This window comes from Melampsora larici-populina (genome assembly GCF_000204055.1).
Source record: "Melampsora larici-populina 98AG31 unplaced genomic scaffold MELLAscaffold_3, whole genome shotgun sequence".
NCBI classification, from domain to species: domain Eukaryota; kingdom Fungi; phylum Basidiomycota; class Pucciniomycetes; order Pucciniales; family Melampsoraceae; genus Melampsora; species Melampsora laricis-populina.
Window position 1 is genome coordinate 923646 of NW_006768767.1, and position 25021 is coordinate 948666.

Consider the following 25021-nt stretch of genomic DNA (forward strand, 5'->3'; position numbering starts at 1 on the left):
GTGACTTTGATACGTTTCTGGAGATGTTCAAAATTTGGAGAAATCTGTGAAATATGAAATGTCTTGACCTGTTCAGTAAAATGGTAAATCGATCCATCTGATTTCCAACTTCCAATCCGAAGTTGATCGTATGTCATTCGGGAATTCTAAAGCTCAACAAATCAAACTAAAAGAAGTCAAGAAACTTCAACCAAGAAGCTTGAAATCTACTTTCTTAATCAGTTTTATTGTTCTTATCGCAACTTACTTTATCAACAAGCTCTTCATTCAAAATCCAAAAATGGCAAAGAACTCAACTGCTGATGACTCAAAGTATCGATTATCGGATGATGTCATACCACTTCACTATGCATTAATCATCAAAACCGATCTCGAGTCAACTCCTCCTACTTTTCAAGGAACGGCTCAAATTGATATCTTGATCAAGTCCGAAACAGATACTATTACCTTCCATGCTGCTCAGTCTCTCTCAGTCCTCAATGTGGTCATCCAAGCTGAAAGTTTGGGTAACACTCCCGAGCCAGCCAAATCAATCAGTTTCGATCACAAGTTTGAACGTTGCACAGTGGTGTTATCCAAACCGTTGCCGGCTAATACTAAGGCTACACTTGGAATGGTTTTCAAGGCTGAATTGGAAGGTAACATGATGGGTTACTATAAAGCTACATATGCCTTCGAAGGAAAGAAAGGTGTCTATGGTTTGACTCAATTTGAACCTACTGCTGCTCGTCGCGCATTCCCCTGCTGGGATGAGCCTGCAATCAGTGAGTTGATCTCTACTGTTGTCCGATTTCAGGCGCATATATCCTGCTGACATAATCATTCTCCAAACCAATCTAATTTACAGAGGCCACCTTTCAAGTTTCGCTCATTACTCGAGCTGACACGGTTGCATTGGCCAACACTTCCCCTACCTCTTCTGAACCATCTGTTGGGACTTTCAAAGCCTCGGATCTGATCACTAACCTTGAGGGATTAGACACAAATGCAAGCGAAGACAAAGCTTGGGTCTTGACCAAATTTGAACCCACTCCTAAAGTTTCAACCTACTTGGTCGCATGGGCAAATGGTAAACAGCTGATGTCTTTGAATCATTGAAGAGACTACGAGAGATTTAACTGACCTCTTGACTTTTTATTGATTCCAGGTCCTTTTCACTCCAAGGAGGGACATTACATCAGTCCTTTGACCAACAGAAAGGTTCCGCTTAGAGTGTTCGCCACTGGTGAACATGTCCATCAAACGCAACTCTTGCTCGACACCACCGCTCGAATCTTGCCAGTATATGAAAAAGTTGGCTAAGCTCTCACCCTGCTTCACTCGTTATTCTCGAGATGCTTACCACTATCTTGAGTTCAGATCTTCGATATCCCTTATCCTCTTTCTAAGGTAAATCCACCTGATCTTCAAAATAGCTACTTACTATGAGTTACTGACTGACTGACTGTTGTCATCTCTAGCTTGATACTTTAGTGGCCTCTGACTTCGATGCAGGTGCCATGGAAAACGTAAGTTGGTACTACTACTACTCTACTTCTATGACTTTCCTCAGCGTTCGATATCTATGGCAATGGAGAGACTTACTAAAATTGAGTGGGCATGCACTAGTGGGGTTTAATCACCTGTAGGGTCAGTTTGATCTTCCCTCGATCAATCATCTATATCAGTAATTTCCTAAGCTAAGTCTTGGTGTCTAATTTTTGCTCTGATAGACTTCAGTGGGCTTGTGTGACGAGGCATCAGGCATCGGGGCCCGAAAAAGAGTAGTGACTACTCAAAGTCACGAAGTAGCCCATCAATGGTTTGGAAATATAGTCACTATGAGTTGGTGGCAAGAACTCTGGCTCAATGAAGCCTTTGCCACCTTGATGGGGTACGTGATGTTGCACTCTTTGAGATATTTCAATCCTGACTTGCTAATTTCGGGTTGATGCACGCCACAGAGAACTGGTGGTGATCGAGGAGATCGAGCCAAGTTGGTATGCGTCTGATGACTTCATCAACGCTCACCTTTCGCGAGCGCTCTCTCTTGACTCCAAGAGATCATCTCACGCCGTCGAGGTTCCGTGTCCCGATCCTGAGATGATCAATCAGATCTTTGATGCAATTTCGTAGGCAGTTTTGACTCGTTTAATTTAATCAAAGTCCAGCATGATTAGTTTGTTGTTGACCTCGAACTGTTCTCTGCCACATGTTGCTTCTCTCTATTCAGATATTCCAAGGGAGCTTCGATCTTGAAGATGTTGGCCAACTTTGTAGGCAAAGAAAAGTTCTTGAAAGGAGTGTAGGTATTTTCTGCTCCTTTTTATTATTTATCGTATGAGTATACAAGACTAATGTATTTCTTTCCAGTTCGTTGTATCTCAAAGCGCATCTCTATGGAAATGGGACAACCAAAGACCTGTGGGCCGGTATCGCAAAGGCAACCGGAAAGGACATTGAGAAGATAATGAGCAATTGGACCGGAAAGATCGGATTCCCGATCTTGACCGTTGAAGAGAATGCTGATGGATTAAAGATCACTCAAAACCGTTTCTTGTCAACTGGAGATCCCAAAGTGAGTACAACTTAGACTACATAGGTTGGGGATTTGATTTTGATCACTGCTCTACATAGCCCGAGGAAGATGAGACTCTTTGGTATGTGCCATTAGAGATCAAGACCGTTGGACAAGATGGATCAGTCCAGATCCAACATGATATCATGGAGTCTCAAAGGGAAGTCTCGGTTTCCCTACCGAAGGTAAAGGATTTGGTTTACAAACTCAACGCGGATACATGCGGTGTCTGTAAGCTTTAGCATCCACTGTGGTACCTGCTTGGACTTTACCAGGGACAAATTGGGTTGATAGACGGCTTGCTATGTTACAGACCGAGTTCGCTATCCCGCCGACCGCTTAAAGAGCCTTGGTGCTGAAATCGCAAAGGTTGACTCGGTCTTTACCGTTGCCGATAGAATGGGTCTGATTCAGGATGCGATTGAACTAGCCCAAGCCGGATACTCTTCCACCTCGACTGTTCTCGATTTCTTAAAACCTCTTGGAAGCGAGAGAAACTACTTGGTTTGGTCAGAAATTCTGACAGGTACAGGGGCGGTTGCAGGCATACTATGGGAACAAGACGAAAAGTTGGTAGATAGCTTTGATCGTTTCAGGCTTCAGCTGGTAGAAGCTTTAGCCAAGGATATTGGCTTTGAGGGAAACGGTCCGGAAGAGACTGAAGATCGGATTCAACTTCGAGTTAAAATCTTACAAGCCGCAGCAGCTGCCAAGGATCCCAAGTCTGTTTCATTTATTCCTTCGCATTGTAGTTTTTTGGACTTTGTTACTTCACTAGCAGATGAGAAAATAGGTGCTGATGTTGTTTTGGGATTGTTATTGTAGGGTTTTAGCAGAGATCAAAGAACGGTTCAAGCAATATACTGAGTCACAGAAAGCATCAGCTATACCAGCAGATCTAAGGCATATGATCTTTACATTTGGAGTCAAGTACGGAGGAGAAAAAGAGTATGAAAGTGTACTAGCAATCTACAGAAAGCCGTCGAACCCATCGGAGAAGCTTGCAGCGATGTATGCACTTTGTGCAACCACACAAGAGAAACTCATTCAGAAAACATTGTAAGCGTTGATATACTTTTGAGTCTGATAAAGTGATGAGGGGTGATCTATTGACTCGATTTCTTTGACTTCAAAAAACAGTGATTTGATCTTAAGTGGAGAGGTGAAAGAACAAGACTTGTGAGTGCAGAGGATGAATTTGAAAACTGAGTGCCTTCGGTACATCCGAGCTTGTAAGAATTTCACTAATACGCGTTTTGTTAATCTCTCAGTATGTACTTCTTTGCTGGATTGAGTGGAAACAAAGTCACTAGAAGAAAGATATGGGAGTTTGTTAAATCAGATTACGATGACCTGATCAAACGATTTAAAGGAAATTTCTCAATTGGAAGATTATTTCAATTATCATTTTCAAGTTTTACAACAGAAGAAGATGCAAAGATGGTAGAAGAGTTCTTTAAAGATAAAGAGTAAGTTATTTCCCAAAAAAATATTATACCATATTGGAAGAAGGGCAATCTAAACTGATGAAACGTCATTATCAATATTTAGTTGTTCAATTTTCCATTCTGCTCTTTCACAAGGTTTAGAAAAAGTTAATAGTCAAGCTAAATGGTTAAAGAGAGATTTAGAAGATATAAAGAATTGGTTAAAAGTTAATCAATTCCTTTTGTGAAAGTTAACTTGATAAAGTTTTAGTTTTAGTTTGTTTGTTTGTTTGATGAGTTTTTGTTAAGCATTGTTATGGTGTGAATTGATTGATTTTTTGAAATGAAAGTGGTTCTTTGAAAGTTTAAGATGGTTTTTATGATTGATTGAAGCTAAGGTGGTTTTAGATGTTGGGTTCATCTTTTGTAGGCAGGGAAAGATGGAGTCTGTTCCAGATTGAATTGACGAAGGTGACTGCAATTAGCTGCCTGCCGGTGTCATGCCATTTCAAAATGCATACAGCCCACAAAGCTTAGCTTGAACAAGCCCTCTCTGCGCGGCCACGTCCGCGCGCCTTGCAGAGGGGCTTGGGACTAATCGTCAAATTCTGGCACAGAGACTCCAAGGATTAAGTCCTCTTAAGTTGTTTTTTGGCTTTTCCGGCGTTCCTCACTGATCAACAACAGTTTGGCTTGCAGGCAAAGTGCTTTGAAATAATTTTGCACATGTGTTTCACCACTGATTGACCCGGAAAAATCCTCCATTTGGTGAAGCTTGAGGTTCCTTTTCAAGCTTTATGTCTGCCCTGTAAGGGGTGGCCCGCACTGTACAGCCTGTATTTACAACGTAAAGCGACTTGAAATCCAAAAAGGGCATTGTTGTAAAGATTTTCATCTCATTTTCTTGGCCACATCACCCAGGATATCTAAGATATGCGCATACCAGGATGTGTACAACATTGTGCTGAAGACGGTTGCCTGCAAGGGAAATTAGTGTTTATCAGCAAGGAAACCCGGAAAAAGCAAAAAACAACTGAAGAGGACTTAATCCTTGGAGTCTCCATGCCAGAATTTGATGATTAGTCCCAAGCCCCTCTGCAAGGCGCGCGGACATGGCCGCGCAGAGAGGGCTTGTTCAAGCTAACCACAAAGCCAACCGCAAACTCAAACCCTGGGCCTTGCGCAGTTCTAGGGTATGTGAGCACACCAAGTGTGTTTGGTGAATGAATTGTCATAGCTGACGGCATACAAACTGCCAAAGTACGAAGATGGTTGGCATACTTTGGTTCAATTTTTGAACTATTATTAGACAGGTTTCACATAGTTTGATCAAAAACTTATTGGAAGGAAATAAGAATGAAAGATCACAAAACAAGATCTGGTGTTAAACAGAAAAAGTTGTAAAACCCTTCAGGTCTTCATGACAGGGTCAAAATCATTTGGAATTTTAAAATCAGATTTTCTATTTCCACAAACACAAAGATTTAGTGTTCAAATTATGATGAAGATTATTTTTCTATTGGTACATCTTTGATATTGTTTTCAAGGAGATGTTCTTGCACACTCAGTTTGGGTGATGAAGTATGTAAAAAGCACAGATGGACTGTGGAATTTGGACTTAGCAAGAAGTTATAACCCTGTTGAGTGGCATGTTTCTTTGCAGAATTCCACCTCAGGAATCAAGAGGAAAAAGTTCAACACATCTAATAAAGTGATCTATCTCTACAGTCAATACTCTTCCTCTTGAATCACTTACGTAACTTATATGGAAGATGATCAAAATAAAAAAACTTGGGAAGATATGAAAAATATAAAAGCAGCAGCTGGCCATACCTATAGAACAGATAGCAGAATTTGAGAAGAAAATCGTGTCAAGTAGTCCTGTTATAAGAGATATTCATAGACTCACACCACAAGGTGACTGTTCACTCAGACCATGTGAGATGGGACCAACCACCAAAAGAATTATATTCAAAAGTCTTATCATTTTTGATCACAAATTGGTAATCAATCATTGACCAATGGTCTTCAAATCTTCTCGATCTTTCAATCAATGACAAAAAATAGTGAGATTAAATCACTATAATTAAAATCCTCATCAAGAGATAAAATATGGTGAATTGTATGGAACTGACATGATCAAGTTCATTGATCTAGTAGAAATATTAGTAATAGCAGGTCATATAAATTGTGATACATTTGGATCCATTCGTGATGCAATAACTTTTGCAGTTCTGAAGCAAATCACTTGATTTTAAGTTCATTGCAAAGGTGAGTCTTTCCCCTACAATTATCATTTAGACATCACATCTGTAGCCGTTCTGCAAAACTTTCTACATAGCTATTTATGCAAGACCATTTGAACAGATATAGAGTGTTTACATGACTAGATAACACCACACTTTCTTTACAAAGGAGAATAGTTCAGCTTTTGAATGAACCAAAAATCAAGTTATTTGGAGTAGAATTGCAAAAGTCATTGTTGACTTTGGACCACAGAATACTGTCTTCACAATCATGGGCCAAATATCAGGTATTGTTGCAGGTGGGTCTTTGATAATGTTCACCATTTCTTGTTAGTACACCAACCAATATTGGTGTGTAAAATATGAAAAAAGACTCATAATGGAATAAGGTGCAATTTTTTTTAGCTTTTTTGCTCTGTTCCTGTTGCCTCAGGATTTTTCTACATCATTGGTTTTCTTTTCTGTCTGGTAAAGATTATATTTTTTGTAGTGTTATCTGACTCAATTTATCTCATGTCAAGCTTGTTTACTACCCGGGTGACTGGTTATTGCTTTTTGTTGATCTCCATTGGTTGCACTTCTTTGTGTATAGAGATCATTATACATATACAGATACTTGCTCAGGTTCAACACACTTGGAGAAAAATTCTATGTCAGTATCACAAACCAAATGCCTAGCTCACCAACACTTCCAGGACCTCATGAAGAGCCAACACTGACACAAAACCTAGGACTTTATCCAACCACAACAGTACCCTTAGAGCATCCACTATGGTGGGAGTTTTGTATTGTAAATTCCATGTTCCTGAGCACAAAATTTGAACATGTATCACCGTGTCCGCCAAAAGTGCGCCGGACGCCCGGTGAGCTTGAAAGTCCAGCAGAAGTGCAGCATTTTCGAGTATTCGCTAAAAAGCGCCCGCTTTAGGCGCGTGACCTTCAGCTAAGCAAGGTTAGCCGAACCTTTGTAACTTTCACGTCTGCTCACTCAAACCTGCTGGCGCAGGTAGTTGAGTCGTGAGCTGCTCAGGACCAATCTTGTGCCCTTTGATGGTTGTTCTTACCGCACTCACTAGGAACACGCCTTAGGGGCTTGAATCAAAAATTCAAGATATTCAAGAACTGACAAAGAGTTCGAGGGGGTGAGATCACATGGCTCATTCACTTCAAAAGAATGGGCCCGAGAAATAATAAACATGTATCATGATAACGTGACGAGATATCATTCGAATTCGAATTGCGATTTGAAGATGCCTCTCAATTATTCAAAGTGGGATGCTCTTGAGGTGAACTAATCCAACATCATATCAAGCTTATTGATATGGAAACTGACTCTAATTTCTCTTATCATCTTAGCTCTCGGATGATTCCGACGTTGAAGTTCATCCAAAGTAAGTCAAGATTTCTTCTGCTTTCCTATGAATCGAAATCCTTCCTGATCATCACTATCTTCCTTTAAATTTCAATCTGTAGTGTTGATAAACGTAGTTTTATTCGAATGAAACAAAGAAAGATTCATCAAGAAAGAGAAGAACGTAAGATGAAGATCGAATCATTAAAACATGAAGAAGAACTCAATCAGAAATTATTAAAAGAAATGAAAGATTCAATTAAAGAAGTTGAATCAGATGGAATCCAATCGATGAGAAAAACAGCTATGTAGTCAACTTTCAGCTACAGGTGGAAGCGGGTTGATTTATTAAATTCTGTACAATCAGTACAATCATGGATTCACGTTTCAACAGTAATACAGTAAAATAGTAGGATATCTCATAAACTTAGCAAAGTCCCACGCTCGCGCATCCTCGCGAGGCGTCGAGCGAGGGACTTATGCCAAACTTGCACAAACTCCTTACTCAGGGTTGGAGGCTTTTGCAGGAGAGCGCCTTAAAAGGCCTCTACAGCTTTTCCCTTCAAGCAATGGTTCTCTGGACCAAAGGAAAAGGTTGTTCGCCATTCTTTTGCACACATTGTACATGTTTTTTTTCCCAAGGAAGTTGCTCCCCTCCTTTCTTTAAATCGTCTCAAAGTTTCTAAAAATTTGTATGTAGATGTAACATGTGTGAGCTTTATGTAGCTAGACTGCGGAGGAGAAAACACGACAAAACTCGTGCCGAAACTGTATATGCTTTAGGAATTAATCCTCGCCTCATCTATAGAAGACGGGTGCTAGTCAGTACTTTGATGAAGCCAGTATCTTAAGAACAGCTGTGGTCTTGGCTAATCCTTGGGATCTTTATCATGGTAATCTTCATTTAGAATCTACTTTTATTCAACAAATTTATTCTCGTGTACTTGCTTTTAGTCTAAGGTAAAGTAGATCTTCAATTCTTTTTTCATCGAGTTTTTTATCTTTTATAAAAATTTTTTAAAGAAATTGATATCCAGATTTGATGGGTTTCAAAACCGAATCGTTCGCTTTCTTTTTCTTCCACAGATCGATGTTTAAATGTCATAAAGATTGTTTTTTAACTGCTAACCAATCTAATGACCCATCAATGAAAGTAGATGTCGACTTACTATTCTCTGATCCATATCAAACCCAATACAATTTTTGTGACTCGAGTGTTATCTTACTTGGACAAAATAGAAAAAACAAAAGATACTTAACACTCGCAGCAGTGACACTACAATGCTACATGTTACAGGTGAAAGTTTTTTAGAAACTTTGAGACGATTTTATGGAATGAGGGGAGCAACTTCCTCGGGGAAAAAAAACATGTACAATGTGTGCAAAAGACCTGTGAACATTTTTTTTCTTGGGTCCAGAGTTCCGTTACTTGAAGGAAAAGGCAGTAGAGGGGTTTGAAGGTGCTCTCCTGCAAAAGCCTCCAACCCTGAGTAAGGAGTTTGTGCAAGTTTGGCATAAGTCCCTCGCTCGACGCCTCGCGAGGATGCGCGAGCGTGGGACTTTGATAAGTTTAGATATCTCACATGCCACAAACAACTCTGTTTGGTCAGTATAAGGATAGTGCTCGTTAATCAAGGATCTTCGAAAAATGCTCAGATAGAACTACACATACATACAATTTGAACAATGAGTGATGGTAAAGATGGTACTTCAGGTGGTGTCCAGTCCACTCAGTGAGATGGCTTGAATATGACTGAGTTAAACGCGGAAGTTGAAGCTGGCTCAGTGAGCAGTGGCTACTGCGAGGCTCAGTCATTCTAACATTGTAGAACAAAGATTGTAGAAAAACCGAACATCTGCTGTAGGCAGAGCTCACCGGACGTCCGGCGCATTTATGGCGGACACGGTGTATGTGTTACCCAAGTTGGTAACCACATGAAATCCACTGTGGGATGATTTACTGTCTGCTTTACTTAGTTCCTACAAAAAATCAAGTTGTAGGTGTTTGCAGATTTGAACACGCGGGGTGAAAGATTTGACACAGTTGTATGGACCACAGGTCTAAAACAGGTCCACAGTGGACCTGGCTGTATTTTGGCAATAAACTGACACTATATCATGTTGTTAACACAACCATAGTGGGTGCTGTTATCTTTTTGATAATCCTGATCAAGACTGTTTTTGGAGCACAATACAACCCACAAGGCTTGAGTGGTTATAATAATATATGACATGCTATTTCCCAAGGGTCTCATGAGTCTGTGATGAACAGTGTATATATCATGGTGGTGTAGTAAGTGCCAGCCCGTTATTGGATTGAACAAAGGGGAGGTACATATCTTCCAAACACCTTGTCAATACGAGACAAGGATATTTTTCCAATTCACAAAGTGCAGTGTTGGAGTTACTTTGTGGATGTAATAATCGACTTTGGCAAGAATTATGTTTCGTAGTTTCTGAGCCACTTAAATCAAGGGGTCTAACATTTTTCGTTCTCAGTGAAAAGCTAGATGATGAATACTTATGTGAATATCTTTAGGTTGCAATGTTCAGCATTTTAGTCAATTCAATTGACTAGGGTATCATCATCTATGCTGTGTTCTCTTTTCTGCAATCTTAACTTGAGCAACATGCACTTCGATTGGTAGGGCATCTAGTCCCAGCAAGAGGCTCGTCCCATGATCCAATGATTATTTCGACATTTCACGGTTTGCTACCTCACCGGAACTGGAGCCCCATTTGGCTTTTCAGCGCTTCACATACTCGGGCTTGGGTAACATTCACCTCCTCGTTTGATAGATTCCTACAAATCATACCAAGAATTAGTAATTGCAGAAGATGCCAGAGCCAGTCTGTCACTTACCTTTCCATTGATCGGTATGTGATCCGGTAGCAGTGACTTGTACGCTTCGTTGTAGGATGCTCAAATTGATCAATCTTTGTAGTTTGTAAAAGTAAAAGAAATACGATATAATCAGTTTAAAATTAAAGCGAATCAAATTGCGTTTGACAAACCAATTTGACTTCCTCCACCCATGTTCCACCGACGTCCCTGATCAACTCAAAGATATCATTTGCTTCAAAAGTTTCTGGAAGCCAAAAACTGACGTCTTTGTAGCATGGTGGGTTTTTACTAAAGCGTTGAAACTGAGAAACCTTTCCGGGCTGGAATTGATTTAAAAATCTAGGATCTTTTGACCAAAACAGACGAATATCTGGGATGGAGAATAAGATCATGGCTATTCTTTCCAATCCAAGACCGAATGCCCATCCCATTTTACTTGGAACCTCTGAAATCTTCGTATCAGCTTCAAGATTAACATCACTTGATTGAGCTGTTACACTCACTAGCCTTATCCAACGTGAGTTGATTGACGAGCCCGCAACCTAAGATTTCGAGCCACTTTCCCATGTACATAACTTCAACTTCATAACTTGGGCTTGTAAATGGGAAAAACGCAGGGATCCATCGAATCTGAAGAGACGCCTGTTGTTTAGCGTCCAAACCTGCAAAGACGCCATAGATGAGTCTGTTGATGGTAGCCTTGAGATGATTGATGACAGTCATGGCTTGAGCTGAATTATGGCAAGCTTGGAAAGGGTTTTGTGAGTCCACTTTGGTATCATCTTCGATTTTAATATTTTTGGTCGCCAAAAACCGTTGTATCTCATGGGTTTCGCTAGCAAGTTGATCCATATCAGATTGAGGTAGCACGCAAGCCCCCTCCATCTGTTTCCGAAAAGAGAAGTGTGTAGATAATTACTTCACCGCATTCCAAGTGGGATGATCAAGTACACTCTTACTTGATGAAAGACCGGAAAATGCGAAGCATCGATTTCATCGCGACGGTAAACATCCGCAGTTAAAAGCCATTTCTCTTTCCCTTGAGAAAATGCCTCCACTTCGTGAGCCGACGTATGAGTCCGTAACATGTAATCTGAATTCAAGTAGTAGGAATCTCCCTTCCTCCGGCCAGGGTGATCAGCTGCGAATCCCAAGTCATCGAAATTTTGGGTAGGCGTAACTATAGCCGATGGGAACTGGAGTCTTTCGAATCCGTGCATCTGTTCGTGTATTAAATTATTGAGTATTCCGAGTGGATGAGCCGGGTCGTTGGGTAGTTTTGTCTCAAGTTTGGACAAAATTGACGAGGGTACATTAGACATGTGATCGACACGAAAGCGATCTCGCTGGACGGTAGTCCATTCGGTTTGGTGAGGCACAGCTTCGATGACAAGAAGGAATTACATCAGTTCATCCTGTTCAATCAACATCGTGCCACTTCAAAAAGAAAGCCCTCCTGACCCAACCTGGTTGACCACTGCTACACAAGATGGTGGTTGAGAACCGTTTCGCATGTCTAATCCTTGGTTTTGAAAGAGGGATGCTCGCCGATAACCGCATATTAAGCTTTAGCGCCATAGCTGAAGAGGATAAAGGTATCTTCCGACCAATGAGCGATCTATCGTGCACGTCGCAAACGAGGCTTGCAATCACAATATATGCGATGGTTAGAAATCAAGGTTGCGGTGGCTCCAGAGTAAAGTGCCAATCATGGTCACATTGTCAGAGTTGTCAAAAAGCACCTTCCCGGCCCCGAAGAAAACCCCACTGTGTACGTATCCGACCAGGTCCGACTCGGTTCAGTGTGCAGCCGTATTTTTGAAGACGCCTCCAGCCGGTTTTAACGACGTGAGCTTAACCTAACAAAGTCCCTCTCAGCAAGCAAGCCTGTGAGAGAGGGTCTTATGGCCCATTGGCATGGGTTATCCATTGAATTTGGTGTATGAGCAAGAAACTTGTGGCTGGGGAGTTTCCAACCCGCCATGACTTCTTACCCTGAAGATAAACAGTCTGTGGATTAAAGAAAGATCCTGTGCACCTGCTCAACCTACACATACTGGATCTTTGTAATCTCTCTCTTGGTCTCAGGAAATCACTGAAGAAAGACTTGAAAAATGGGTTCACATGGAACATTTCAGCTTGGCAGGTGTGAGCTTTCTCAGAGATTTTGTTTTTTTTGCAAACTTCAGCCTTTCATTGCTCTGCAATCATTGGATCAAATACACGATTAGATACATGAATGTATGCGGGTTGAGCAGGCGCACAGGAACCTTCTTTAGTCAGAAGAATGTTTGTTCCAAGGGTAAGAAGTTATGGCGTGTTGAAAAGCTCCTCAGCCAAAAGTTTCTGGCTCACACGCCAAGTTTTGTTGATAACCCCCAAGTCCCTCTCTTGCAGGCTTGCTTGTCAAGAGGGGCTTTTTTAGGTTGGGAAATCAGCTAAGAAAAAAACAATACTTGATTGTCATGAAAAGATACCACAATATAATGGATGTTGATTGTAAAAGCTTGTAAAAGTCAGGGATGTTCTGCAGAACCTGTCCAATAAGCATGGACAATGCAATTTGAAGAAAGTTGAATGAATTACTGGATTTTTTACTGATGATATTGCAGGGCCTTTTCAATTTTATTTGCCTTTCTGACAATGAGTCTTTTGATTTCAAAAAATTTGACAAACCTCACATTTTTCTATTCTGAGATGTGGCATAGCTTACTTGAGTTCCCCCAATTGAGACCACTTCACTAGATGTCCAGGGACCAGAGGTGCTTAAAACACTGTTTCTGCTGATTGTGGATCTTCTTGAAGTTGAGCCACAGAAAACTCCTTGTATGTTGAAAATAGGTATGGGTACAGAGTCCTTGCAACCTTCATGTATGGCTACCCAATAGAGTTGGGCCACTTGCGGACAAAGAAGCTGAATACATACATCAAATGACAGCTAAATCTATACCACATTTGAGGCCATATTTATTGGGTGAAAACTTATTATTTTGCAGTCTTATCTTGGTGAATCTGCTGTCACTAAGTTGCCCTTGTCCATGAACATCACTAAAGATGTACTACAAAAATACCAACCCTTGGCCATAGGAAATGTCCTCAAGTACCTTGAACTTGTCAATATGAAGGACAAAGAGGATCATTCCAAAACAATTGCTGTAGCTGCACAGTCTAGACCGTTCAAACAAACAACCACTCAATGTCCTCTTATCTTCAACAAACCAGTTGTCCCTTATTGTTCTGAAGCAACACTATGTTCTAAGGCCATACATCCACTGAATGCTGGTAAGTAAACCTGAAATTAAGCTCTCCTCATGTCACCACCAACAGCAGTTGTCCCAGAGCATCTGGAGGTTTGGCTACCCATTCATCTTTGAGATCTCAAGCCTTTGAACTCACCTCTTCTAATCACAACCCCATTCTTTTAGACAGTGTGGTTGCTTGCACCACATGGTGCCTGACCATAATCCCAATCCGCCATAAACTGGTTTGACCTGTGGTTTCCTACTTAGGTTAGCTAGGTAATGCTGAAGTAGCTACTATCAGTTCAAGATCTATTCTGTTCATGGAGGGCCAATGGCCAGTCAAAGTAGCTTTTAGACCACAGATTACCAGTGTATACAACCTGGAGATATCTGGCAATGCAACTTATTGACAGGTGAGGAGCAATGATGAGTTCCTGATGTTCTTCCTTAGAAACAGGGACCGTGATATTGATGGTCTATGACATCCCCAACGAGAGGATCACAACCCTTTTCATGTTCTCAAAGGGTCATTGGGAAATATCAAAATCTTTCCATGGCAAAAAAGAAACCAGGAAGAATTTGAAAGGTGGAAAGGATCAGCTCAGCAAAGGTTGAAGAGACATATCTTCAATGGACAAGCCCAAATTAAGTCCAAGTTTAAGGGAAAGGGTAACTTGGAGGAGATTGATCCTGCTTGGCCGCCGCCTAGGATGTGGTTAGTAGTACCATTTCAATTTACATTTTGATTGGCAAAAGTTTATCCATATTGAACAGACTAGCTATGCAAGGAGAGTAAATATCGATTACGTTGTGGAAGGAATTCCTATGGTTTACCTCGAGTAACCAACCACCAGCGTGCTTCTATTCTGCTGTTCTCATTGAAGAAGCATGAATGGTCGTTCTCGTAAACCTCCTAAACCTCATATATGACTTATCCAGTTTTGGCTTACCAGTATTGTGACGTTTTGTACTCAAGGCTTTGAAATAATGTTGACTCGAATGAATGTATTTATCAATCAAGCACTTCTCGTATTTGTCAAGATTGATCCACATTTCAATAGTGGAGAAGTACCAAAACCAAAACTCCGCAAGGAGTCTTGCGTGAAGGTTTCCTCATCAAGGAAAATGACAAGAGAGTCTTACAAAGCAGTGGTATAATAAGCAAGTACACAAAGGAAAATGACTCCCATGAGCACTCTGTTATCTGTACGGAGATGATGTTGACAAAAAAGATATGAGTACTAAGAGCCAGAACCTTTAGATTCAAAAAGATTTCCTCTTTCACAGCTCGATGACTTCTTCATTTAAGTAAATTTACAAGTACAAAAAAATGTAAAAAAATTGCCAAAAAAACAGCTACGCTAGCAAAGAAAAAGGAGTCATTACTTTGAAAAACGAACATATGAGTGTGACCGTCGACGTATTGTTAAATAATTGTAAGATGAAATTGAACTAAAAAAAAACGGATCTTAAATATAATGTTGTGAATTCAATATGGTGTACTACGAAAATTTCCTACTCGATCAAACAAAGGAACGATTCTAAGATCATCACTATCATCATCCGAAGTTGAACCAATACTGAGAGCAGCTATATTTCTAGTCCGGATAGCTAAAAAATCATGTTTTGCTTCAATCTGATTTGGTTGGGCCACTTTGAGCTCTCTGGTACGAAGAAGCAGACCATTCGGATCCGAATCCTTGGGATCAGTATTGATTGTCGTGTGTTGTGGAAGCTGATGAGCTGACTTTGCGAGGTTGAATTGGTTTCGATCAGCAGGTGAAATATATGCGCTGAGGATATCTGGATGGTCTTGATCACCGTGGGCTATAGGCATAGCTTGGATAAGACCTAAAGAAAAAACGTAGAATGAATCTCTCATATCTTCGTACTATCACCAACATCATGGACTGTTGTCTTACCGTTGATGACAATAATCAGGGTCACACAAGTAAAGAATGAAGTTCGCATGTTGATTTATGATTCGTATAGGATCCCGGAATTCAAGGTAGGAAATGAAAACAAGGTAGCTGAGATTCAGTTAAATAGGAAACTGGTAAGATGGATATAGAAGTGAAAGTTCTAGACGAGCCACACGCTCCTTCACTTCATGAGGTGTCCACTGAGTCTGCGTGGTTTTTGGCTTTACATAGCCTCGTTTCGATGAAAAAGCGGCGCATGGGTAGAACCCAATTATAGGTATATGGCGACTGAAATCGACTCAAATCTTAATCAAAGAACCCCGGTTCTATACCAAAACATCTCTGAGTAGCCGTAAACGCGAAGTTGAGTCCGAATCAGTCTCATGATTAAAGGTAAGAAGGGCTTTATACCTCTTTATACCGCGTTGATCTTACGAAAAGATTTCTCAGACTCTTCAAAGCTATGGACAGCTATTGGCTCGACGAAAGTCCGTGAACGTTAATCATTCTGGCAGTAGTGAACCGCATAATGGTCGATCAGGAGATCTAAGAAGTCACTCCGTATCGCCAAACTTGTCTTCCTTCAAATAATTTACCACCTTTGCTTGAAGTTGAAGTTAAAGAGTCTTGGGAATTATAGTAGCATATATATCTATATTTATCACTCAAGATGAATGATTAACTTTTTCCAAGATTTATACCTCACTGCAGAGTTTTACAGGGAACTATCATGATAATCCCATGAAATCACGTATCACCAGAAAGTGGTTTGTTTTTCTGAATCTAACGTCTAAAAAACTCTTGGATCATTGTCAATAATTAGGAGTTGGATTTTCTTGAATTTTGATATGTTCATTTCCAGCATAAACTTTTAACTATTTCTTCATCTACCAATCCAATTTCAATTCCTATTACCTCCAAAACCTTCTCTTCTAAAAATAAACCCACACATCCAAACTTTTATCATGTAAAAAAACATGAAAAAAACATGAAAAAATGAGCTTTTTTTTTACAAAAAACCACTTCAAAACCTTTCTAAAATCTTTTTACACATTCTTATCATTCCTCAACACAATCAACTTATTACAATTTGCCAGATCAAAACAAAACATGTATAGGAAAAAATCGTTCAACTAAACTTATATCAGAGTCCAAAAATAAAAAAAAACCATTCAAACTACAAATCTAAATCTAAATCTAAATCTAAATCTAAACCATAAATAAACCAAAAAAAACTACACTATGATAATAATAAAGAGAAAAACCTTGCTCATAAACTGAAAGACACCTCATTCAATGAAAAAATCAAAACCACATCCCGATTTCTAAAACCACATTCTCAAACGAAAAAAAACCTCCACAAAAACCTCATTATTTCTTCTTCTTTTTAATTCCTACTTGGTTTCCAACCCTAACTAAAGTTTCAATTGGTGCTTCTAAAATATTCAACAACCCCAACCAAACCAAAAACAACCAAAACCAAAAAAACAGTTTGATCAATTCCAAGATCCGTAAAAAAATGAGATTGAGAAAATAGCGGTACACAAATATCAAAACCGTATGGGAAAACCGTATGAAAAACTGCATGAAAACCCGCATGGTTTTTTTGGTTTTTGCGGGGAAACCTAAAAAAACCATGCGGTTTCATGTGGTTTTTTCATGCGGGTTTTTCATACGGTTTTGATATTTGTGTACCGCTAATGAGAGAAAAATATAATCACTAACTTGAATTCATTAAAAGATCTTCATCCCATTCAATCATTTCACTTTCCCCAATCACTAAAATAGTAGACCCACCTAACGCCCCCCAAAAGAAAAATCAAAATCAAACAAAGAAGAAAAAAGAAGAAAAAAGCATCAAATCCATCAGTTTCACCACAATACAAAAAAGAAACCAAGAGATTTGATTTGATTTGATTCAAAAAAATCAAAAAACTTACCAAAAGCGAAATAGCCCAAATGATCACCTTTTTTCAATACGTCTCCAACTTTCACTCCCACCTCAATACTTCCTACCATCCTAAAACAAACAAACCCCCCAAAAAAACCTCAATCAAATCAATAATCACTCAAAGTAGTAAAAAAACCCACACACAAACCACTAAACTGAATGGGTTTGAGAAAACTTACATGGCTCCAACTAATACACAATAAACTTTACCAAAGCCTTTGGATTGGAACCTAATGATCACTCTCACATTTTCTCCATACACATCTATTGTTGACCGAATGGCCATTGGGTTCACTCTACATATTCAAAAAAAGTAAAGATCAGTCTTCATGATTACATCATCTATTCCTGTTTGGTTCGATTTGGTTTTAATAAATCAAACTTGTAACCCTTCGTGACGACTTACGTATAATACTGTCCATCAATCTTTTCGATCTGTTCCACAACCCCATCCAAAGGTGAATGAAACCGATGATAATCCTGAGGGGCCAATCTAAAGATCCCAATCGTCCATTTCTCTTCTTCTTCTTCTGTCTCATTACTTGACAATTCAATCGATTCACCCAACACTTTTTTCAAACTAAAACTTTTTCCTTTAATCCAAATCGATTTACTTATTCCAAGGTTTTCAAACACCATCATTCTACAATCAGCACAACTCACTAAAACTTCTTCATTCTTTCCTCCTTCAATCTTTCGACACCCCGGTTTCAATTCTCGATAAAAAAACTCATTAAACGTTTCAAAACTTTCAATCGGTCTTAAAATCTCATCCAACTTTAATTCATGAAACTCAATAAACCCTAAAATCTCTTTTCGAGATTCAATCGAATTATACTTCATTCCTTGTTTAATCGTTAAAGACTTTAACATTTTCTTCACCTTTTCTTTTTCCATTCTTGATTTCGATCCTGAACTTCTATACATCAATCGGATCCCAACTCTCACAATCACTTGCATCTTTTCTTCTACTAATCTACCAGTGATTCGATCTTTCACAATTATATTGGCCGAATTCGCTCCTAATGAATACTTTCCATTCTGTACTTTTCCAATCACTTTTGTAAACCATTTTCGATTAGCTTGATTTGATGTGACAAAGTTTCCAGGTGATAAGATATGTCTTAAACTTGACCAATCCGTTGATGCACAAACTGCTAAATGTGTCACTATATCAATCTCCATTCTTGAATTGATTCGTTCTTTATGACAGATCGGACATCTTGAAATATTGATCACTTTTTCCACTTTTCCTTCCTCTTCCTCTTCTTCCTCTTCTTCTTCCTCTACTTCTTTGGGTGATGGGTCTTCAACTTCGATGTCTTCTATTCCTTTCTTTTCTTCACCAATGATCACTTCATTCAATTCTTCTTTTTCAACCACCGTATGAACCGGATTATGTCCAACAAATCCAAGTGGCACATCCACCTCACAAGGTAAATCCCCTTCTTCTTCTTCTTCTGTTTCCCCACCATCACTCTTCATTCCTAAATCCCTTTCTTCATCATACACCTTTCGTTTCTTAACTTTCCTTTTCTCTTCTGGTTTCTTAATCAATTCATCTTCTAAACAACAAATCACTTGATCAAAACTCAACACTTTCGATTCGATCTCAACTTCACTTAATCCCTTGGGTTTCCCATCTTCAAACCTACGAAAAAAACTTTCAATCGTTTCTGAACTCAACGTAGATCCCAACGAATCTAACATCGAGACTAATTCGATCTTCGAAATCGTACCCGATTCATCCGTATCAAACGATTCCAAATACTTTCTCCAAAACACTTGTCGTAATGCACTATAAGGAACATATTTAGCTTTGATAAACAATTTACTTGGAGTTGTGGTTGATGAAACAGTAGCGGAAGCAGGAGGACTAGGATTACTAAGATCTGATGAATTACTACTCTTCGAATTCGAATTCAAAGGACTCGTACTCGGACTCGGACTCTCGATCAAGAACTCATAATTGATCATCGAATCTCCCCACAACTTTCCATTTTCATCTACTTGATACAATCCAGTTTTCGAATCGATGTTCATCTTCTTTTGATTAGCTTCAATCAACTCGATCATCGGTAATTTCACTTCTCCAATATAATCATTTGATGACATCTTATCCCAATCAAATAAACTAAACAGAATCGTATAATTCAATTCTTCTCGTTTCACATGAAAAAATAATCTTTCATCCCAAACCGGTTCGAGTGAATGTCTGATCACTTTAGTACGAAAAATCTAAACCGTTTCAATCAATCCGATCAAGTCAGAAATTCATGAAAACATAAACCAAGATCAACTTTTAAAGGAATTCTCAAACACTCACCTTTTCACCAAAACTAATAATCACAAATGGATCCATATCAAATCCGATCCTAGTGACTGATTTCCAATAAGGTAATCCGATCGCTTTATCCAGTTCGATGAAACAAATCCCCATCACATCATCTTTGGTAAGATGTCCATCTTTAAAACTATGTTCTGATTTTTGTTTTCTCAATCTCTGATGAAACTTTCGATTAGGTTTCTTAATGATAGTAGGACTGGTAGGTTCGGTTAATCTGACCGATTTACTTGGATGAGGAGGTTCGGATGAGGAGGATAGGTTGGGTTTAGGTGCAAAGGCTTTGATTCCAGTTGGGATTTTTTTCGTTAATGCACTTGGGATCGAAAGTAACTTTTTACTTGATGAACTTGATGAACGACTCATTGCAGGAGGTACTACCAATGTAGAATTCATAGAAGAACTTGGTGGATTGTTGGCTTCAAAAGCTGGACCTAGTTCAGATTCGATTCCTGAGGTCGGATTCGGTTCATCTAGATTAAGGTTTCGAATCGATTGAGTTTCTAAATCTTCACTACTTTCATCATCAGTTGAAATGATTGAGTATAATGAATCTTCATCTGAATTCGGACTGTCTTCTCCAATCGCTTCACTCAATTCTTGTCCACTTACAATCCTACCCTTAGCTCTTGTTCCAACCCCGAGCGTCGGATTGGCACTTAGAACTGTTTGACCTCTTTCAAGTCCTTCTTCATTCATTTCTACTTCTTCTGTTTCTCCTGCTGAATTGTGATTCATAGCAGTAGTTGATTTCCGTCTGATCTTCTTGGATACAATCGATCGGAGTTTCTTGTTAGAGTTCAAGATCCGACGGATTCTCTTTTGTTTATCTTGTTCATCTGTTTCGGTTTCGATTGATCCTGAAACTAGAGCCGTTGCAGAAGCAGGAGATTGACGAGCTTGAGTGGTGGATCGAGATGGAGATTCATGATTGGTGATGATCGATTGTAATGTACCAGCGATCTCTTTCATGAATTGATCGTCATCTTGTTCTTGTGAGGATGGACTACTCTTTTCAAGATTTGAAGTTTCCAAGATGGGTGAAGATGAAAATGGTAAAGAACTTAAGACAGTAGTAGGTAAAGAACTTGTAGCAGTTTGAAAATCTAATCCAGATAGAAATCCAATCTTGACAAGTAATTGACCTGTGACTTTAGTACGAGATTTGGAACTGACCAAGGAATACCATCTGGGTGGATTTGACAAAGAATTGAAACTTAGATTCGAAAAAGTGGAGGTTGAAGTTGAATTGATTCCGATCGAATCGATCCAATCTAACAAATTAATTTCTAATTCACCTAAATAATCATTCTTTAATCTATCTTTATCTAATACGATCACTTTGACTAAATTGTTTAAAATCGATCTAGGAAAGATAATACATTCTATAGAAGCTGAACCGATATCGAGAGATAGATCAGATTGATACCAAATTGGATTTAAAGTATTGTATCTAATGTCTGAAACTAATTTTGATTGTTCTTGTAAGATGATAGGATTTACTTGATTTTGATTTGATGGATTGATTAAAGATAATTTACAAAACGGATCTGATTTACCATTTCGATCTTTTGCTAATAAATCTTGACCAGCTTCGATTCTGATTTTCAAGATGGCAGGAATCGGATGATTGACAGTGTTGTTGTTGATTGTCGAAAGATGTTTAGATTGGATTGGACTGATTGAATGAGTAGAAGAAGATGAAGATGATTTGGATCTAGATGAAGTACTTAGTGATAATCGTTTGGGTACATGGTTTTTGAGTTTGGTGACTAGGTTGGTGGTGGTGGTTGTTGGTGAAGGAGGTGTTAGGAAGGTTGAATTTGATCGGATAGGTTGAGATGGTGTGATTGATTGAGTGTTGTTGTTGTTGTTGTTATCTGGTGATGATGATGATGATGATGACATTCTTTCTGAAGAGTTGAAGTTGAGAATTGATCAGTTGCTGTGATCAGTCAGTTTCTAATTCGATTGAGACTGCTTACATGATCATTCAATTTTTCATTTCCAATCTAGATTCACCCGATCCCGCAGTCACTCTCACTCTCACTCTCACTCTCACTCTCACTCTCACTCTCACACTGTCACTGATTAGATTCCAGATTCTTATCGAGGGAAGAGGTTCGAGGTGCGGGAGTCACTTTGAACCAAAATCCTTTTGCTGCTACATAAAACGCCGGACGACCCCGGAGGGCCTGAGCGAATTGCAGTGAGAGAGAGAAACCAGAGACCCGAGGGGCGGCCTAACACTGAAAATGTAAGAATAACCGTGAGCACAATCAAAAAAATGGGAGGAACGGTGGGAAACAAATAGCAAGGTGATAATTTTCGATAGGAAAAGAGAAAAAGCTTGGTGATAATGATTTGGACGACTACAATGAATGATAGGTAATAAGATGGTAAGAGGAAAAGGAAGCAAGCACTAAAGCTGAAAACCAATCCAGTGATCCTTGAAAACCGTACAGAGTGCTCTTTACCAAACGTCATCAGAAGCTTATAGAACGAAAGCAACCTAAATCCTATAAGCCATTTTCCTTATTTCACGACTCAACCTTGCATGAGGGACTTTGTTAAGTTAAGACTCAACCTCACTCAACACCTATTATTCCCCTATGTTAAAACTCGTTCCATGGTAAACTTGAACGCTACAAATCGATTTGATAATACAAAACCAACTATCTTCTCAAACTAATCCATCCACTCTATAAACAATCAACTACTTATTTAAATCCAATCAGACCTCTCTCTTCAAAATCCCAATCAAATCAAAGAAACCCAAAAAGAAACACCATTCATGAGGATCTCTTCTACATGTATGTGGCTATAACTATAAGAGCGAGGTGGTATGTTACTTCTCATATATAAAGAGGAAAGAGAGACAAACCTAAAGAGCTTGCAAAAACAAAGATAAAGATACTTGTACAAAAAAACAAAACCATGAGATGGGAAACAAGAAATGATGCTTTGATGTGGTTTCAAAAAACGAATCACATTGATTCTCTTTTACCAGAAAAAGAAACTAGAGATTGATCAAACCATAAAACTTTCACCACATCCACATTGTTCTTTAACATTTGGATCTAACCCCCAAACCCACCAAAAAAAATTGAAACATCAATATCAAAAGTTTCAATGATTTTCAAAAAGAGAAAGAGGGTAAAGCTGACTTTGAAAGACGAATCTAGAACCAAGTGAACTTTCTTCATAATCCATTATAGAACCAATGATCGTTAATAAAGCTCTAGAATCGATAATCACTTTGACTTGTTGACCATTTTCAGTTTCACCCGTTACGATCTCATCAAACTTTCCTGGCTATCTCATCCAAATCAAGAAAAATCAGTAGAAAGCTTTGGGAATTCGATTCGCACAGCACAGATTAACTTACACTTGAAACATATGATAAATCATACGCCATGCCTGCACACCCTTTTTGTCTCACACCTACTCTTACTAGTCTTCCAGGTAATTGATTTGATTTGGTCGGATTTAAAAGTTCTTCTAGTTGTTTGATAGCTTTAGGTGTCTAACCAAACCAAAAATTATAAAAAAAGTCAACTTGGTTGTTTTTATGCTTCGATGAGTCTTTTTTGGAAGGGTATAGAGTGAATTGGGTTGATTTACGAGTGTTAGGACTTGTTTAGTTTTGGTTGATCGATGGGATAAGTTTGGTGTTGGTGTTGGTTTAGAATTTGAGGATGTTGAAGATGAAGATGAAGGGATAGGTAAACGATTGTGTTCATTTTTCGGTTCTCTTTCAGTTTCAGTATCGATTTGAAATGATCTGGTTTGTAAAAATGATGTTGAATTTGATCGTTGAAGAAAAGTAGTGCTTGGGAATGCTTTACATCTAAGAAGACATAGTTGACGATGAGTTGATGTGAGGAATCTTGATCGCATTTCGATGTGGTGAGGTAGTTGATTGGAAGTACTGATCGTTGGTTTCTTGAAAAGCAAAAGGATTGTGGTGAGGTTGATTTGATAATGAATTGCTCAGTTGAGTTGGTAAACAGTGTCAGGAGTGTATGCGCTCAAACTTTTCGACCAATCAGATCAGATCAGATCGGTTTACCAGGGGATCCATTTGCAAAATTTACTCGGGGACGGCTAGGAAACCCCCATTAACCCATGGAGTATGGGTTTATACCGCGCACCGGCTACATATGTGAATTTTAATCACATTGTTCCCTTCACAAGTTTCAATGTGCTGTTCATATCACACCAACATGCTCCAGCATCACCTCATCCCTTCAATTCACCCATCAAGTCACCACTCCGTCAGTTTGATCGTGTGGATTCCCAAAATGATGCAGGTTTTGTTGGCCTACTCGATACAAACTCATGGTTTGATGTTCTTGATTTCTTTGATTGATTTGACTGATAATCCATCTTGAAGAAATGTAATTTGTAGAACTTACAATACTCAGTATTGAAAATCCTGAAAGACAGGTGTGGTTTTGGGCAAATTCCTAGGCTAGATCAGTGAATTACTTGAAAGAACAAAAAACACCCTCTCTGACCCGCCTACAGACGTATCCATAGAGTGGTGAAGTAGGACAGGATAGAAATAAGTAAAACAGAAGAAAATTGTCAGTTTCTGAAAGTAATCAAACCAAACAATCCAAAACCTAGGCATAAAGAAGCCAAATATCACACAAGGCAAAAAAGCCATTGACCAATGATAGTAAGGCAAAGGCACAAGAGCCATTGACCAGTCTTAACACTTCATCCAAAGACTTACTTTTTTAAGAAAAACAAACCCTGGCATCAATATGAGACACATCACCAATTACATGATTTTGATTCTCCGGTAATCTTAAAGCAACGTGCCCAGAAACACATACTAAAAACGCTTCAGACAACCAGTGTCCGGCGCTCTTGATGTAGTCCATAGTATGCCCCAACTGTGCTAAAGCCACGGCACCACCAGAACACAATGAATGTCCAGAATTTATTTTGTCAAAGTGGGTGTGGGATCTTGATACAAACCAAGAACAAGATGGAAGAGAACCATTGGAGGTGACAAAAAGTTCAGGCAAAGTGATAACACAATTGTCTCAAACTCAAAGATAAGATTTGACAAGGCAGATTGGACATGCGGAAGTATTGTGGAAACCTTGAATGATAACCAGAGCA

General features: G+C 39.1%; 6 protein-coding genes across 6 annotated transcripts; 2 read left to right on the forward strand and 4 right to left on the reverse strand.

Annotated features, from left to right (window-relative positions):
• Positions 1-280: 280 nt before the first annotated feature.
• On the forward strand, positions 281-4232 carry MELLADRAFT_33269 (alanyl aminopeptidase; the record flags this gene model as incomplete). Its single annotated transcript, XM_007404926.1, has 16 exons — positions 281-764; positions 848-1069; positions 1148-1293; positions 1360-1389; positions 1461-1508; positions 1609-1629; positions 1713-1873; positions 1944-2111; positions 2213-2284; positions 2353-2557; positions 2617-2788; positions 2871-3279; positions 3383-3616; positions 3698-3736; positions 3829-4026; positions 4109-4232. The coding sequence occupies 16 exons, from the start codon at positions 281-283 to the stop codon at positions 4230-4232; spliced, it is 2733 nt and encodes a 910-aa protein (XP_007404988.1).
• A 3248-nt stretch (positions 4233-7480) lies between these two features.
• MELLADRAFT_90843 (uncharacterized protein) lies at positions 7481-7893 on the forward strand (the record flags this gene model as incomplete). Its single annotated transcript, XM_007404927.1, has 3 exons — positions 7481-7516; positions 7587-7621; positions 7704-7893. The coding sequence occupies 3 exons, from the start codon at positions 7481-7483 to the stop codon at positions 7891-7893; spliced, it is 261 nt and encodes an 86-aa protein (XP_007404989.1).
• Positions 7894-9775: 1882 nt separating this feature from the next.
• On the reverse strand, positions 9776-12111 carry MELLADRAFT_46763 (uncharacterized protein; the record flags this gene model as incomplete). The annotated part of the gene is made up of 6 exons (XM_007405315.1): positions 9776-10384; positions 10445-10518; positions 10597-10871; positions 10930-11311; positions 11386-11807; positions 11893-12111. The coding sequence occupies 6 exons, from the start codon at positions 12002-12004 to the stop codon at positions 10300-10302; spliced, it is 1350 nt and encodes a 449-aa protein (XP_007405377.1).
• A 2763-nt stretch (positions 12112-14874) lies between these two features.
• MELLADRAFT_70771 (uncharacterized protein) lies at positions 14875-15730 on the reverse strand (the record flags this gene model as incomplete). The annotated part of the gene is made up of 2 exons (XM_007405314.1): positions 14875-15519; positions 15591-15730. The coding sequence occupies 2 exons, from the start codon at positions 15637-15639 to the stop codon at positions 15158-15160; spliced, it is 411 nt and encodes a 136-aa protein (XP_007405376.1).
• A 992-nt stretch (positions 15731-16722) lies between these two features.
• MELLADRAFT_46768 (uncharacterized protein) lies at positions 16723-21812 on the reverse strand (the record flags this gene model as incomplete). Its single annotated transcript, XM_007405313.1, has 8 exons — positions 16723-17026; positions 17316-17387; positions 17531-17610; positions 17721-17837; positions 17948-18876; positions 18964-19779; positions 19868-20166; positions 20896-21812. 8 exons carry the CDS (start codon positions 21791-21793, stop codon positions 16962-16964), a joined length of 3276 nt encoding a protein of 1091 aa, XP_007405375.1.
• Positions 21813-22525: 713 nt separating this feature from the next.
• On the reverse strand, positions 22526-23872 carry MELLADRAFT_70773 (uncharacterized protein; the record flags this gene model as incomplete). Its single annotated transcript, XM_007405312.1, has 4 exons — positions 22526-22965; positions 23053-23200; positions 23274-23411; positions 23510-23872. The coding sequence occupies 4 exons, from the start codon at positions 23783-23785 to the stop codon at positions 22916-22918; spliced, it is 612 nt and encodes a 203-aa protein (XP_007405374.1).
• Between the last annotated feature and the right edge of the window lie 1149 nt (positions 23873-25021).